Below are 16,474 nucleotides of genomic sequence, written 5' to 3'. Positions count from 1 at the left end.
AAGTTCCAACCCTCGTAGCATACAGTTTTGCCTTTCAAGTAAAAATGAATAGTAAGAAAGTGTACTCGAGAAGAAAAGGTACGAAAGCATCGTATCCAACGCGGCGTCGAAGCAGTACGTTATCAAATCGTCCAAAGAAACATGAGGCTGAGAGCAGTTCTGAAGGATTCAGTGCCTCTGTTAAGAAACTGAAAGTTAGTGACCAAGATTCTGATGTGAGTTATGGATTGAGCTATAGGATTATAAATTTTCTTGCCATGTTCTTTGTTATTTCTCAACACGTGAAATGTAAAACGTGCACTCCGACCTCACGTTGCAAGAACGAAGTCCTCGAGGCTTAGGCTTCACAGTAATTATTGCTTGCCCAAACTCACCAGAAGTTGTTATAACAAGTAGTAAGTTTATACCGAATAGATACGAAATCAACCGTAGAATCGCCCTAGCACTAAGCCTGCTTGGAGTAGGGTAAAACGGAATTGTAAAGATGTGTGCGTTCACCGAATTGCCACGACCAATATTTCAATCGTTCAATGATAAACTAGTGGAAATGATTTCGATCGCAACGGCAACAGCACGATAGAACAGTCTTGGGATAGCAGATTAATGGTAACTATTTTCTAAAATCAGAATTTATTCATTTGTTCATGTCCATAACACATAACAAAACTTCAAACGCGTTTTTCTCGGAATATGACTTTTCAAAACCCCACCCAGCATAACTCCAACAGTTTTCAATCTTTTTATTTGAAAATTTAACCACAACTTTCAAATAACATTTCAAAGTGAACCACGTGGGAGAGTTTCTATTAGTTAATTTCAACAATATTTATTAATAAATGACTGTCCTTTTTTGGTGAAAATTGAGCGATTTTATTCAAACACACGCCAATTAGACAAAAATCAATATTTTTAAAATCCGTTATGTGGTTCACTAGCTACACTCACGTAGATTACATAGATATTTTTTCCAGATTCAAACTGGCACCACTTACAATGCGTGCCACAGATTGCCTCCAATTCAATATGCCTCGGGAGAATTGCTACGGTGTCCCATTCTGTAATATTTTCCAACAAAATATTTTTGTAATATACTTAAAATATATGCTCAATAACTACCCCAACTATTATTTCTTTATCACCTTTCCTTCCACCCAAAACAAGTCAAGGCAACGCTTTTTTAGGTGGTTACAGTGGTGTTACCCCTTAACATATTCTCATTTGACAATACCGTTTAGCCAGCGAGATCTCAGTTATTTATTGTCATCGGAGAAGTTCGTTTAGTACAGCTCTGCAAAATACTCCGGTATGGTGGTTACCAACTTCTTGCATGTTGAAAATTTTTGGCGATCAAGCCAAATTAGAGAATACGAATATGTCACTTGAGACTAAATCAGACGAAAATACAGAACTGAAAGCGGAGTTAGACAAGGAGGTTACGTACCAGCACAATTACTCTCAGCGAGTCTAGCGGAAGTCCTCAGATCTTCAAATTGGGACGACGAAGAAGGAATAGCACTGAACGGCGTATTGGCCTACACACAGCGACATCTTGTCAACTGATTTTAGGTGGTCCAGTAACCCCATCATACAATCCCAGGTGTTACGCTGGTTAATTACTGTTACATATGTACTGTGTGTTATGCCAGTAACTGTGAGATCTGGATGTGTGGCGAACCTCCTACGTTTACAACCTTGGGTGATTTAATGAGTTACGGGACTCTTCGCCAAGTGTACCTATTTCGATGGGTTGGCTTCACAGCCAAAACCGCGCTCTGACAGAAACAAAACCAAGGCGTGTGTAAATCCATCCAGTGGTAGCCATTGTGGTAACGCGAGGAGGGTAGTCAGTCTGATGAACGCTGATTAGAATGTCAGCGAAAACGTCGACAGTTTTACTAAATATGACGTGAGATCACATACTGGATTGTAAGACGTACTGATAGACAAGTATAGACTCTGAGCACAATTCAGTAATGATGAAGAGTAAGCCGAAGTTTAAGAGAGTCGTCAGGAGGAATCAATGTGGAAAGGAGTGGGATACTGAAGTACTAAGGAATGAGGATGTGCCTTTGAAATCTCCGAGCCTGCAGATGCTGCGATAAAGAATACCACAATAGACAATTCACTTGAAGAAAACTGGACACTTCTATGAAAGGGTAGTCATAAAACTTGGACAGACAAATGTAGGTACAAAGAAGGTAACTGGTAAAGAAAGCTTCAGTATCAGGAGAAATACTTCAATTGATCGACAAAGGATGAGAGTAAAAAGCGCTCAGAAACAATCAAGAATAAGTGACTTAGGAATGACGTGAAAAACTAGTGCAGGAAAGCTAAGGCGAAATGGCTGCAGGTAAAATGGGAAGAATTCAAAAATAAAATGGTCGTCGGAAGGACACAAAAGTCAAAACAAAATTCAGTGAAATTAAAGGAGTGGGGTATACATTCACAGTGTAGGAGAAATTCCACGGTTAAACATAGATAAGAGAGCAGATAGGTGGAAAAAATAAACTGTTAGTCTCTAACAGGGGGAGGAACTGCCTGCTGATGTGACAGAATAAGAAGTGGAGATTCGGAAGACGGTATTATAGTTAGAGTCTGGCACAGTTTTGGAAGCCTTGCAATCAAATAAAGCGCAAGGCATCGATAACATCAATTCGGAAATTATAAAAGCATTGTGGTGAGGTGTCAACCAAAATGCGACGCATCTTAATGTGCAGAACCTGAGAGACTGGAGACATACCATCAGGCTTTCGGAAAAATATCATTTACAAAGTTCCGAAGATAGTAATGGCAGCTTAAAAGCTCATACATCCAAGTCGTTGACATGAATAATATACAGAATAATGGGGAGGAAATAGAGGATGTGTTAGATGACCATCAGTTTTGCTTTAGGAAAGGTAAAGGCACCAGAAATGCAGTTCTACCTGATAAGACTTAAGAATAATTAAGAAACAGTCAAAAGGTTTGACGATCTAGAAAATGTATTCGAATATTTAAAGTGGTGCAAGATATTCGGAATTCTCTAAAAAATAGGTATAAGCCATAGAGAACGACGAGTAATACACAACAGCCCACCCGGTTAGCCGAGCGGTCTAACGTACGGCTTTCCGGAGTGGGAAGCAGCGCCTGGTCCCCGGCACGAATCCACCTGGCGGACTTGTGTCGAGGTCCGGTGAGCCAGCCAGTCTGTGAGTGGGTTTTAGGCGGTTTTCCATCTGCCGTGGCGAATGCGGGCTGGTTCCCCTTATTCCGCCTCAGCTACAATATGTCAGCGATTGCTACGCAAACAAGGTCGCCACGTACGCGCACACCACCAGGTAGTCGTCGTGGGGTTGTGGACCACTACGGCTGCGGCGGGGACGGAGCCTCTCCGTCGTATCTAGGTCCCCGGTTAACATACAATACAATACACAATATGTGTAAGAGCCAAGAGGGAACCATGAGAATGGAGAAACAGCAACGAAGTGCTCGGTTTACAAAGGTTGTACGACAAGAATGCAGTCTTCCTCCCCTACTGTTCAATCTGTATATCGGAGAAGAAGTGACTCAAATAAAAGAAAAGTTTTTGGAGTTGGATTAAAATTCAAGGTGAAAGGATGTACATGATGAGATTCGATAACGACATTGGTGAAAGTGAGGAATAACTGGAGAACACGCTGAATGGAATGAACAGTCTACTGAATACAGAATACGGACTGAAGTAAACCGAAGAAAGGCGAAAATAAAGAGCAGCACAAATTGGATTAATGAGAAGCTTACTATCGAAATCTGGGAACGTGAACTAGATGATGTGCAGGAATTCTGCTGTATTGGAAGCAAAATAACGTATAATGGACGAAGCAAGGGCATAAAAAGCAGACTAGCGCTAGCAAAGAGGGCATTCCTGGCCAAAAGATATCAACTAGCTTCAAACACTGGCCTTAATTTGATGAAAGCATTTCTTAGAATGTACGTCTGGAGCACAGCACTGCATGGTAATGAAACATGGTCTGTGAGGAAACTGCAAAGGAAGAGAATCGAAGCTTTGAAGATGTGTTATTATGGAAGGGTATTGGAAATTAAGTAAAAATATAAGAAATGAGGAAGTCCTCCGCTGAATCGGAGAGAAAAGGAGTACATGGTAAACACACAGTAGAAAAAGGGGAAGGGTGATAGGATATGTGTTGAGACATCAAGGAATAATTTCAATAGTACTACTGTACTGACAGCTTTAAAACTAACAAGTAATTGAGGACGCTGGGTGTATGTGCTACAGGAGAGAAAGTTCGGCAGGTCCCATCAAATCAGTCAGGAGACTGAAGACCCAAAGAAAAGCGACACAGAAGTGTACTATGCGCGGGCCTGTAGAAGTCGCAGCATTTTGCACGCATGTCATCTGGCACTGACGCCAATCCTCAGCTACCAACACGACGTTTACAGCAACGACTCGGCTACTCGTGCTGCGCATGCGCTCTGGGCAAAGTGCCCCTTAGGCCCTCGGCTCTTGGGAACGCAGCTGCAGCTGGAGGCGTGTGCGGCACTCACCGGCGTGTTCTTGACGGCGACCAGCTTATCGCCGACGAGCAGCCGTCCGTCGACCTGGGCGGCGCCGCCGTCCATGATCTTGGTGACGTAGATGCCGTTGTCGCCCGGGATGTGCTGGTTGCCGATGCCGCCCGCGATGCTGAAGCCCAGCCCCTTGCTGCCCTTCACCAGCTCGATTTCCAGCAGGCGCACGTTGCCCGCCGTCCGTCGCCGCCGCACGTACTGCAACCGCGCGTCACACACAAATATTTTATAACATATTTCTACAATACACTTTGCTAGCTAACTGATCTTACATTGAAGTAACGTAAAATAAGGTTACTTGAGCCCTGGGGGTTATTTTGCGTCAGCCCCCCCTACCCAAAAAAAAACCAAAAAAAAAACGTTTCGATCTGCTGTCAGAGGCAACACAGTTACTCATTTGAGTGCTAGTACTATGATTTTCCGCTAGGTGACAGCAATGTCTTTAGTCCGGACCAACGAGTTAAAGTTTCAAAGTGGGTAACACACTTGTTCAAATGGCTCTGAGCACTATGGGACTTAACATCTATGGTCATCAGTCCCCTAGAACTTAGAACTACTTAAACCTAACTAACCTAAGGACATCACACAACAAACACAATTGTTGTAGCAACCAAAGCTAACTCGGCTGCCATGTTTTTAGGGTTCTGTGCCTCAATCGGTAAAAACGGAACACCCTTTTAGGATCTCTTTTTTGTCCATCAATCTGTCTGACTGTTAAGAAGGCCTTTCCTCGTGAACCGCTAGACGTATCAAGTTGAAATACACTACTGGCCATTAAAGTTGCTACACCAAGATGAAATGCAGATGATAAACGGGTATTCATTGGACAAATATATTACACTAGAACTAACATGTGATTACATTTTCACGCAATTTGGGTGCATAGATCCTGAGAAATCAGTACTCAGAACAACCACCTCTGGCTGTAATAACGGCCTTGATACGCCTGCGCATTGAGTCAAACAGAGCTTGGATGGCGTGTACAGGTACAGCTGCCCATGCAGCTTCAACACGATACCGCAGTTCATCAAGAGTAGTAACTGGCGTATTGTGAAGAGCCAGTTGCTCGGCCACCATTGACCAGACGTTTTTAATTGGTGAGAGATCTAAAGAATGTGCTGGCCAGGGCAGCAGTCGAATATTTTCTGTATCCAGAAAGGCCCGTACAGGACATGCAACATGCGGTCGTGCATTATCCTGCTGAAATGTGGGGTTTCGCAGGGGTCGAATGAAGGGTAGAGCCACGGGTCGTAACACATCTGAAATGTAACGTCCACTGTTCAAAGTGCCGTCAATGCGAACAAGAGGTGACCGAGACGTGTAACCAATGGCACCCCATACCATAACGCCGGGTGATACGCCAGTATGGCGATGAAGAATACACGCTTCCAATGTGCGTTCACTGCGATGTCGCCAAATACGGATGCGACCAGCATGATGCTGTGAACAGAACCTGGATTCACCCGAAAAAATGACGTTTCGCCATTCGTGCACCCAGGTTCGTCGTTGAGTACACCATCGCAGGCGCTCCTGTCTGTGATGCAGCGTCAAGGGTAACCGCAGCCATCAAGGCCGTTATTACGGCCGGAGGTGGTTGTTCTGAGTACTGATTTCTCAGGATCTATGCACCCAAATTGCTTGATAATGTAATTACATGTCAGTTCAAGTATAATATATTTGTCCAATGAATACCCGTCCATAAGTCTTGCACTTTAGTGAGGAGCTTGTCTTTCCACACCCGGCCATAGGTTTTCTTAGCATCTAAGGGAACTCCAGTGGTATAGATGGAGAAACATAACTTATATGCTATATACCGGGTGATCAAAAAGTCAGTATAAATTTGAAAACTGAACGAATCACGGAATAATGTAGATAGAGAGGTACAAATTGACACACATGCTTGGAATAACATGGGGCTTTATTAGAACCCAAAAAATACTAAAGTTCAAAAAATGTCCGCCAGATGGCACTTCATCTGATCTGAATAGCAATAATTAGCATAACAAATTAAGACAAAGCAAAGATGATGTTCTTCACAGAAAATGCTCAATATGTCCTCCATCAGTCCTCAACAATAGCTGTAGTCGAGGAATAATGTTGTGAACAGCACTGTAAAGCATGGTGAGGCATTGGCGTCGGATGTTGTCTTTCAGCGTCCCTAGAGATGTCGCTCGATCGCGATACACTTGCGACTTGAGGTGACCCCAAAGCCAATAATAGCGCGGACTGAGGTCTGGGGACCTGAGAGCATGACGAAAGTGGCGGCTCAGCACACGATCATCACCAAACGACGTGCGCATGAGATCTTTCACGCGCCATCTGTCGGACATTTTGTGAACTTTGTTTTTTTTTTTTTTTTTTTTTGTTCTAATAAAACCCCATGTCATTCCAAGCATGTGTGTCAATTTTTACCTCTCTATCTACATTATTCCGTGGTTTATTAAGTTTTCAAATTTATACTGACTTTTTGATCACCCTGTATTTTGATAGGCGCAGTAGTTCCTCTGATGACTTGGTTCAGGATTGTTGGCGAATGACTAGGACTCCTCTCCCCACCCACCCGCAGTTTATAGGCGCGCTGTTTGTATCTCGCGCAGGCATCAACATCATGGTGACAGAATAACCACACTACCTGGCGGGCAGCGTTGTCGCTGGTGGGAAAGACCCAGCTGTCCTCAGGATTTCCGCCGGCCGCGGCTATCGCCGTACTCTGATGTCTTCGATTACAGATATTCGTGGAAATGCTGGGGTTCCACGGAATATCTAACTGGTAGCCGCGATCATGTTTCATTACATTTTCCGCCACGCGTATCTCCACGGATTCTTTAGTAATGGCGTCCCAAAACGATGTTGCTGTGGTTAAAATTATTGTTCTTTAGTACGCCACTGAATGTTCGCTGGAGATACAACGTTTGGCAATAGTAGACTCGGCTGGTTGCAAAACGGAAATGCTGCGTTGGTGTTCAGTGCAGCGTTCTCCCACGGTATGGTTAGTCTGACCTACGAAAGCCGTACCACGCTGGCAAAGTATTTTGTAAATCCGCTCGTGGTGCCTAACCTCCGGAAAAGTTTCTCAGTTTAGCAACATGTCCGTAGAAAGTGGTACAGGTGACGTGCAGAACGACTGGTCATGTCTTTCCACTCGAGACTGCACAAGTTAGCTCTTTCCTGATTATCTTAATGAATCGGCGAATAGGATTTCCTCTTACTTGTTTTCTGTGAATCTCTATTTCATGTTATCCCTCGAAGCAGTTCCTGTAACGCACTGAATTCTTTAGAAGATGCACACAGGCCCCTCTGATTTTAAATGGAGGTGCGAAATAAGTCCCGGGAAGTCATTACGGTGCGTTTATTAGCGAACTTCGTAGAAAAGTTTACAGTGAAGTAACAAAAATAATTCATCGCAAAAAGTTCCTCAAAGCTGAGAGCATGGTAAAGAGGGCTAGCTAGTACAGAGAACGGATTCGGATTACATCGCATCGGCGACATCACAAAAAAAAAACAGGTTCTAAGAACGTCCTATCGCCGACTGCCGATATTTGGCGCGCAGTCGAAATATCTTGCATACTTCATAAAATGTTGTTGCTACTCGTACATCGTCAGTAGTTTAACAATGTTTGTTTGTTTATTGTTTTAACTGGTTTACTGCATAAAAACACTATCGTATTAAAGCTCCGAAAACATATGGGCGCTTCCTAGTGCTTGGGACGCTGAAGTGGGTTTTGGTAACCAATCCATAAACATTATATAAAAATGTATGTGTGTGTGTTAATCGTTTTAACTGGTTTACTGCATAGATACACTATCGTATTAAAGCTCTGGAGCAATGTGGGATCTTCCTAGTGCTTGGAACGCTAAAGTGGGTTTCGGTAACCACATCATAAACATTATAAAAATAAAAATATGTATGCGTGTGTGTTTCACATATCCTATTAAACCGTTGGATCGATTTCAACCAAACCTGGTACACATAAACCATACTGTCAGGCAACAATCACTGCGGCTGTAAGAACCACCAACTTGTCAAAGGGACGGGGTTGAAAAAGAAGCGCAGTTCGCCACGCGTGAATTCCCAGGTTTCATTTGCCCAGTTTTTGAGAATGAGAGTACTTAGCGACTTGCAACGAACCTTACACATTATTTTAAATCTTTACGAAATCTTTTCTCGCTGACAACCCCTACAAAATGATGAACGGAAAAATGTTTACCTCTTACTACTTTTCCACTGTTCATGCAGTAAATGTACCGCATGATACATGACGTCATAATTTACTACTTCTTTACAACTACCTTTACACGTAACATGTTTTGCAGAGAGTACGCACTTATAGCACTGAATTTAACTGCAAAATTATATCACTGTATTACACGTAGTTCAGCAGATATGACGTCATAAGCAATGTGCTGCATGAAAAACAGCCGCATCGTGTATGACGTTTGAATTTATTACTTATTTGCTATTACACTCGCAATACATTTCTCAGTCGGTATCCGCATATGTCGTTGAATTTGCCTACATTATTACATCATCGTACGACATATAGTTCAGGACATGTAACGCCAAAAACGTTAATCACACGGCCAGATACTGCGTGGTACGGGCGTGGACGAACAGCTATTAACAAATACCTGGGCAACGCTGGTTTTCTCTGCTAGTATTTAATAACCAAGTTCTGAGATACACGCGTGAATGAATGCGGTTCCCCTACGTATCGATCGCCAAGCAAGATTCATTTTAATGGCTTGACTACATATACTCGCTCCAATGTGTCATTGCTGTGCCATATGGTTCTGCAGTTATCGATGCCTGCATGCGAACTAGCTTCTCATTCGGTGCTTTCGAGTTCTGCAGTGCTGCGTAAGGCAGCGAATTACTTCTGCCAGTTGCAGCGTCCCAATAAAATGTAAAATTTGGAAAATAACATCCTGTCCAAAATATGAGAAACCTCACACCTTCTGCAGTACCAAACTGTCCTTCACTGATCCCAGAAAGTCTGCAACCTTAGATGATGATCATAAAACCTATTTCACCTTAAATTTTCGGAAGATTTTGGGTATGTTGAACGAAATATTGCCAATAAAGGCATGCTCTCCCCTTTATCCACTTCCTGGTTTTTTGTTTTAACTAATAGTGCCCTTTTCATCTGCTGGGTAGAATATCTATTTTCCCGGAACACTGTCTTTAGGAGGGACAGCTCTTTAGTCCATGTACCGAACACCTAAATGTTTTACGATAAGTTTGCTATTATCTTTTAAACGAAAATATATTTAAGATTGTTTTTCTTGACCCATATCCATGAGGACCCCTTCACTAGGTGTCTGTGGAAGCTACCTTAGCATATCTGTATTCTCTGTGCAAATATTTTTATGTATTTTTGTTTTGTTTTCTGACATTTTCTGCACCATGGAGAATCTCCCCACTACGAATATATTGGAACGAAAAGTCTATCTACTCAATCTATCTCGTCTGAGACTGTGTGAGCTCAGTGTGAAAGGGCTACGTAAGTATGCGGCGGCCTATGAAAACTCGATGATTGCACATACACATCGATATGAGTGGGCTTACTATAAATCTGAATGCCCCACAGAACCATCGTTCTTCCGTCTAATCACAACACCCAGGAATGGCAGAGAACCCTCTACATCTACATGATTATTCTGCCATTCACAGTTGCCTGGTCAAAGGTTTCATCGAACCGCCTTCAAGCTTCTTCCCTTTTGTTCCACTCTCGAATAGCGCGTGGGAAAAACGAGTACTTACTTTTCCTGTGCAAGCTCTGATTTCCCTTATTTTATTACGATGGACATTTCTCCCTAATGTAGGTCGGTGCCAAGAGAATACTTTCGCAATGGGAGGAGTCAGTTGATGATTGAAATTTCACGAGAAGATCCTGCTGCAACGAAAAATGCCTTTGTTTCAATGATCGCCATGTCAATTCATGTATCATGTCTGTGGCACTCTCTACCCTGTTCCTGGATAAGCTGCCCTTCTTTGAGCTTTTTCGATGTCCTCCGTCACACACCGCACAGCAAAAAAATGTTCAAATGTGTGTGAGATCTTATGGGACTTAACTGCTAAGGTCATCAGTCCCTAAGCTTACACACTACTTAACCTAAATTATCCTAAGCACAAAGACACACACCCATGCCCGAGGGAGGACTCGAACCTCCGCCGGGACAAGCCGCACAGTCCATGACTGCAGCGCCGCAGACCGCTCGGCTAATCCCGCGCGGCGCCGCAAGCAGTACTCCAGTCTATTTCCATAGTGAAATGGATGTTCTTATGAAAGGAGCAGAGATGGGTAAAAACTACGTTACTTTCTTTTCTGCAGTGAGAGCACACTATGAAAAAATTGCCCACATATCTCCAAAATACAATTGGTTTGTGGGCCGCTGATTCCAGCGCTGTCTGCTCAGAGTCCTTCACAGAAAAGGAAGAGAGAGGACTATCGAGGGCGACGGTGAGTATTTCCTGTGCGAGAGCTAGGAAAAGCGCTAATTCCGCAACGTGTCCTGTTCAACAGGGATTCCACCACGATCTGCTGTCTTCTTCACTTTGTGTAGTCTAAACTGTTTTTCAATACCGGGGGCTACTGCTTCAGTATCTCTCATCTGTGAGTTTGTGCGGCGGCCAAGCATCGGTATATAGTACTCTCATCTGTCAACACATTTTTAAATGTAGTGTTTTATACTTTGGATTTCTGTCTGTAGTCTTCAGTCTCAACACCAGACTGACCCACGAGCTTGGATCCGTCGAATAAGTTTACACAGAGCCAGAACTTTCTAGGAATTGTAATACATCTTTCGCCAAGATCTGTCTGTGGAAATTACTGTAGGCTTACGGATACTGGAATGGTCATTATGTTTTCTGTCTAGGTCCATAAAGTTTGCTTGTTTTATACCGTGAGTGTAACAATCCCTTTTCGCAACATTCTATGAAGTTAACATTAAACCACGTCGGGTCTATGCTGTCTTTATTTCTTTACTTGGTACATATTTAGTAAGACTAAAAGGACCATGTGACGCTCAATACTTATTGCGACAGTCTGAGAACGGTATTGACGATTTGCATAATACAGGACATTGAAGACGAATGGAAAGCTTTAAAAATATTTACGCTCGCTCAGTATATTGTATATGTATGGGTAGTATTGCTCCTCCCGAGACCTAGAGAAATTCAAATCGCTCCGAACGAATTTCCGCAAAGAAGCGAAAAAAGTAAGTGACATAAGATCAGAGAGTGTTCTGGAGGATGTGTATCAAACGAACATGTGGTACTTTTACTTTGAGAAATGAAGTTCCTAACTGTTAAGAAAACGCCAGATATCTCGTTTTTCACAATAGTAGAGGAAACTGCTGTCACATCGTGGGCAGCACAAAATATAAGATTTCAATCAGTAATCGGAAAACAATTGTTTTATTTGGTTTGAGACAGTTTTATTTGCAACACTTGTTGCACTAGAGAAACACATAGAAAAACAGCATATGTACACGATAAATTATACAGTCACGTGTTATAATTTATAATTATTGTAATGTTGTTGTAGTTTACGAATCTATACTTCACTGAATGAGCCCCTGCCTCACTGAAATGTTCACTGGGAGCTTTTCAGACATATTTCGTGCGTTCTGCATACTTTCTGTATGTGTTCTGAAGAGCAAGGAAGTCAGCTGCAATTCATAGCCTACGAGTTCCAAATCGCCGAGCGGCGACAGGTTCACTACGAAGGCAGAGTTTCAACTGACGCATTCCGGGCATAAATAATGCGCAATATTGTTGTGCCATTCTTGGCTTCATACGTTTGTGGAATATATTGATATAATATTACTACGCAATAAATACTGAGTGTGTGGGGGCTCTTAAGACATTATGTTATGTTAACCGGAGACCTAGAAACGCAGCCGCAGTGGTCCGCAACCCGACGACGACTACCGCAGTCCACTTCACCCCTCCGCCGCCTCACACCGAACCCAGGGTTATTGTGCGGTTCGGCCTCCGGTGGACCCCCAGGGAACGTCTCACACCTGACGAGTCTAGCGGTTCTAGGCGCTCAGTCCGGAACCGCGCGACTGCTACGGTCGCAGGTTCGAATCCTGCCTCGGGCATGGATGTGTGTGATGCCCTTAGGTTAGTTAGGTTTAAGTAGTTCTAAGTTCTAGGGGACTGATGACCACAGATGTTAAGTCCCATAGTGCTCAGAGCCATTTGAACCATTGTGAACACCAGACGAGTGTAACCCCTATGTTTGCGTGGTAGAGTAATGGTGGTGTACGCGTACGTGGAGAACTTGTTTGCGCAGCGGAATAAGGGGAACCAGCCCGCATTTGCCGAGGCAGATGGAAAACTGCCTAAAAACCATCCACAGACTGGCCGGCTCACCGGACCTCGACACAAATCCGCCGGGCGGATTCGTGCCGGGGTCCGGAGCGCCTTCCCGCCCGGAAAGCCGTGCGTTAGACCGAACGGCTAACCGGGCGGGCTCTTAAGACATTACTCAACACTAATATTCGTTTGTCAGAATGAAAGTGAACGGTTTCACGTCGTCATTTGATTGCGATGTTGGTGACCGTTTATCAGTTCTACGACACAGAACTACTCTCCTAACTTCCTACATCATACTTCCGCCTTCGGTGACCGTAATTCGTGAAATAGTTTAGCAGTGGCTAATCTCTTTTTGGTGCCGTTTTCAAAAAGATCAGATCTGTTTATCTCGAGGAGTGTAAAGAGTGTCTTTCGCATGTCAGCTGCCAAGTTAGTTGGTTGCTGCGTTATTACTTCGCAATAATGTTTGTCCAATCAGCAGGTACCATATGTAGTACTAGAAAACTAAAAACATTGCAAGCGGGGAATTTCGCGAAATGTTACATCCATTCCTACAGCCGCGAGCAATAACATCACGGGAAATGCGGGAACAGCCTTCTGGGAACTTAACGTGCCTCGCAAATCAGCGTATAAGTGCATCAACAGGAAAACGGGGTAAGCTTGCCTGGGGCTGCACTAGCCAGTTCTCGGGAGATGGTGGAATAAAAACATTCCAGGTCATATCCGGAACGACAGGGAAGACAAGACACTGGCGCGACTCTGTAATAACTGCAGTCACGGTACGACTTCATGGAAGTCGTTTAAGAAAAACTCAATATCAGAAGAAAAATAAAGAAGCTCTGGAAAAATGTGGACGGAACTGAACTCTGCAGCGACGCTGGCAAACAGATGCTTATCGCGGGCGACTGTTTGTCGTTAAGATAAATACACGCACAAACACAAAAAAATTCAGCGTTATTCAAGAGTTCGTTAAAAAAAACTCGCTATTTTTGTTTTCAGGGTTTCGGCGCTTTCTGTCAGTCATGTCAGAAACTCACCATTTGCATTTACCAAATACGGCAGAAACAGTCCCTGTCCTGAAGTATTGCAACTCAATGGAGGACTGCTCTACAGAAAGACCCTTGTCAAACAGGCTTCTAACCAAAAATGGCCTTTGCGAATAGATATGGGTTACTATTGTGTGGAAGTTGGCGACAACCTGAATATTTATTATCCCCTACCTAACTGTTGGGGTCTTCCATTCTACTCCTTGCCTGTGTTAAGGCTCGGTGCCTGTGATTCTGTTATGGGTACCGAAGACAGTGTCCAATGGTCCGAAATAAATTTCAAGAAAGAAAGTAAACGTAATTAAAAAAGAAGAGGCTGATGGAAGAGGAACAGGTCAACCATCATGGCAGATGTGTTCCCGCCCAAAAGCGTTGGCGATGACTGCAAATAAGCTCTTCTTGAAGGTATGTACGTAAAGTGACATCTACTTCATTTGGCTGGAGATGCAAAGACTAAGATGCTTTCAGTCGACAATAGCTGAACAATGGGAACAACTCATCTCATGACATATAAAATGAAAAAAAAAATGTTCCAAATCACTACTTGCCTGGTCTTATCATAGTTGATAATGCCCGACAGGGATTAGATAGTTGTACCTTTCGATTACGCGCAAAAACTTCCTGTAGCTTAGCTAAAAACTAATATAATACTTTATGCGAGACAACTATAGTATTTCGTAACAAGTGTTCACGATATTTTCAATGATGTAGTCGTAGTCATCACTTACCATGACACATTTGCAAAGAATAGGCAGAACTAAGTGAAGATCAACACTAGTTGACTTTCAGTTAGCTATACAGCAATGTAATCAAGATTATGTAATCGAAAACTACAGACTTCAAGCTTCGATTTACTTTCTTGATGAATGACAGCCAAAACTTTTTCACTACACTAATTGCCTGTGGAGAGGGAGAAGATGAATTGAGTTTGGACATGATCAAAACTCGCAACAGTAGTGAAGAGGACCAGAGAGAGCATGATTTGTTCAGATCTATGCATCTTTAATGTGGCATTTCGTTTTCTTGTGCTGTTGTCCTGAACAGCCGTGAGAAATAGTAGATCTAGTATTGCTGCCGGTGGTGCAGACTTCCTTAGCAGTCCGTTGCCCGGGTACACCATCTTGGAAATTGTGAAGACGTCACCAGCCTGTAATTGTGGAGCCCAAGAGCAAGCCGTTCAGCATATTGTCGGAGACTGGCCTCTGACAAAGTACCCAAGACCATTCAGTAGCTTAACTGATGCTGCTCCCTCTGCTATCAGTTGGCTTCATTCGCTAGACGGTGAACTCTGATTAAATGTATCTGTTTTAATTAACCATTCTACACTCCTGGAAATTGAAATAAGAACACCGTGAATTCATTGTCCCAGGAAGGGGAAACTTTATTGACACATTCCTGGGGTCAGATACATCACATGATCACACTGACAGAACCACAGGCACATAGACACAGGCAACAGAGCATGCACAATGTCGGCACTAGTACAGTGTATATCCACCTTTCGCAGCAATGCAGGCTGCTATTCTCCCATGGAGACGATCGTAGAGATGCTGGATGTAGTCCTGTGGAACGGCTTGCCATGCCATTTCCACCTGGCGCCTCAGTTGGACCAGCGTTCGTGCTGGACGTGCAGACCGCGTGAGACGACGCTTCATCCAGTCCCAAACATGCTCAATGGGGGACAGATCCGGAGATCTTGCTGGCCAGGGTAGTTGACTTACACCTTCTAGAGCACGTTGGGTGGCACGGGATACATGCGGACGTGCATTGTCCTGTTGGAACAGCAAGTTCCCTTGCCGGTCTAGGAATGGTAGAACGATGGGTTCGATGACGGTTTGGATGTACCGTGCACTATTCAGTGTCCCCTCGACGATCACCAGTGGTGTACGGCCAGTGTAGGAGATCGCTCCTCACACCATGATGCCGGGTGTTGGCCCTGTGTGCCTCGGTCGTATGCAGTCCTGATTGTGGCGCTCACCTGCACGGCGCCAAACACGCATACGACCATCATTGGCACCAAGGCAGAAGCGACTCTCATCGCTGAAGACGACACGTCTCCATTCGTCCCTCTATTCACGCCTGTCGCGACACCACTGGAGGCGGGCTGCACGATGTTGGGGCGTGAGTGGAAGACGGCCTAACGGTGTGCGGGACCGTAGCCCAGCTTCATGGAGACGGTTGCGAATGGTCCTCGCCGATACTCCAGGAGCAACAGTGTCCCTAATTTGCTGGGAAGTGGCGGTGCGGTCCCCTACGGCACCGCGTAGGATCCTGCGGTCTTGGCGTGCATCCGTGCGTCGCTGCGGTCCGGTCCCAGGTCGACGGGCACGTGCACCTTCCGCCGACCACTGGCGACAACATCGATGTACTGTGGAGACCTCACGCCCCACGTGTTGAGCAATTCGGCGGTACGTCCACCCGGCCTCCCGCATGCCCACTATACGCCCTCGCTCAAAGTCCGTCAACTGCACATACGGTTCACGTCCACGCTGTCGCGGCATGCTACCAGTGTTAAAGACTGCGATGGAGCTCCGTATGCCACCGCAAACTGGCTGAC

General features: G+C 44.3%; 1 protein-coding gene across 3 annotated transcripts in view; it reads right to left on the bottom strand.

Moving 5' to 3' along the window:
• The window catches only part of LOC126456947 (disks large 1 tumor suppressor protein), a 908,459-nt gene that overhangs the window by 543,182 nt on the left and 348,803 nt on the right, over positions 1-16,474 (bottom strand). For all 3 annotated transcript variants that reach the window (XM_050092881.1, XM_050092883.1, XM_050092882.1), the window contains one exon: positions 4,525-4,746. In XM_050092881.1, coding sequence (XP_049948838.1) covers positions 4,525-4,746 — 222 coding nt within the window. The remainder of the gene's footprint in view (positions 1-4,524; positions 4,747-16,474) is intronic.

Source organism: Schistocerca serialis, chromosome 2 (assembly GCF_023864345.2).
Source record: "Schistocerca serialis cubense isolate TAMUIC-IGC-003099 chromosome 2, iqSchSeri2.2, whole genome shotgun sequence".
NCBI classification, from domain to species: Eukaryota; Metazoa; Arthropoda; class Insecta; order Orthoptera; family Acrididae; genus Schistocerca; species Schistocerca serialis.
The sequence above is the reverse complement of the archived record's forward strand: the minus strand, read 5'-3'. Positions and strand labels throughout refer to the sequence as shown.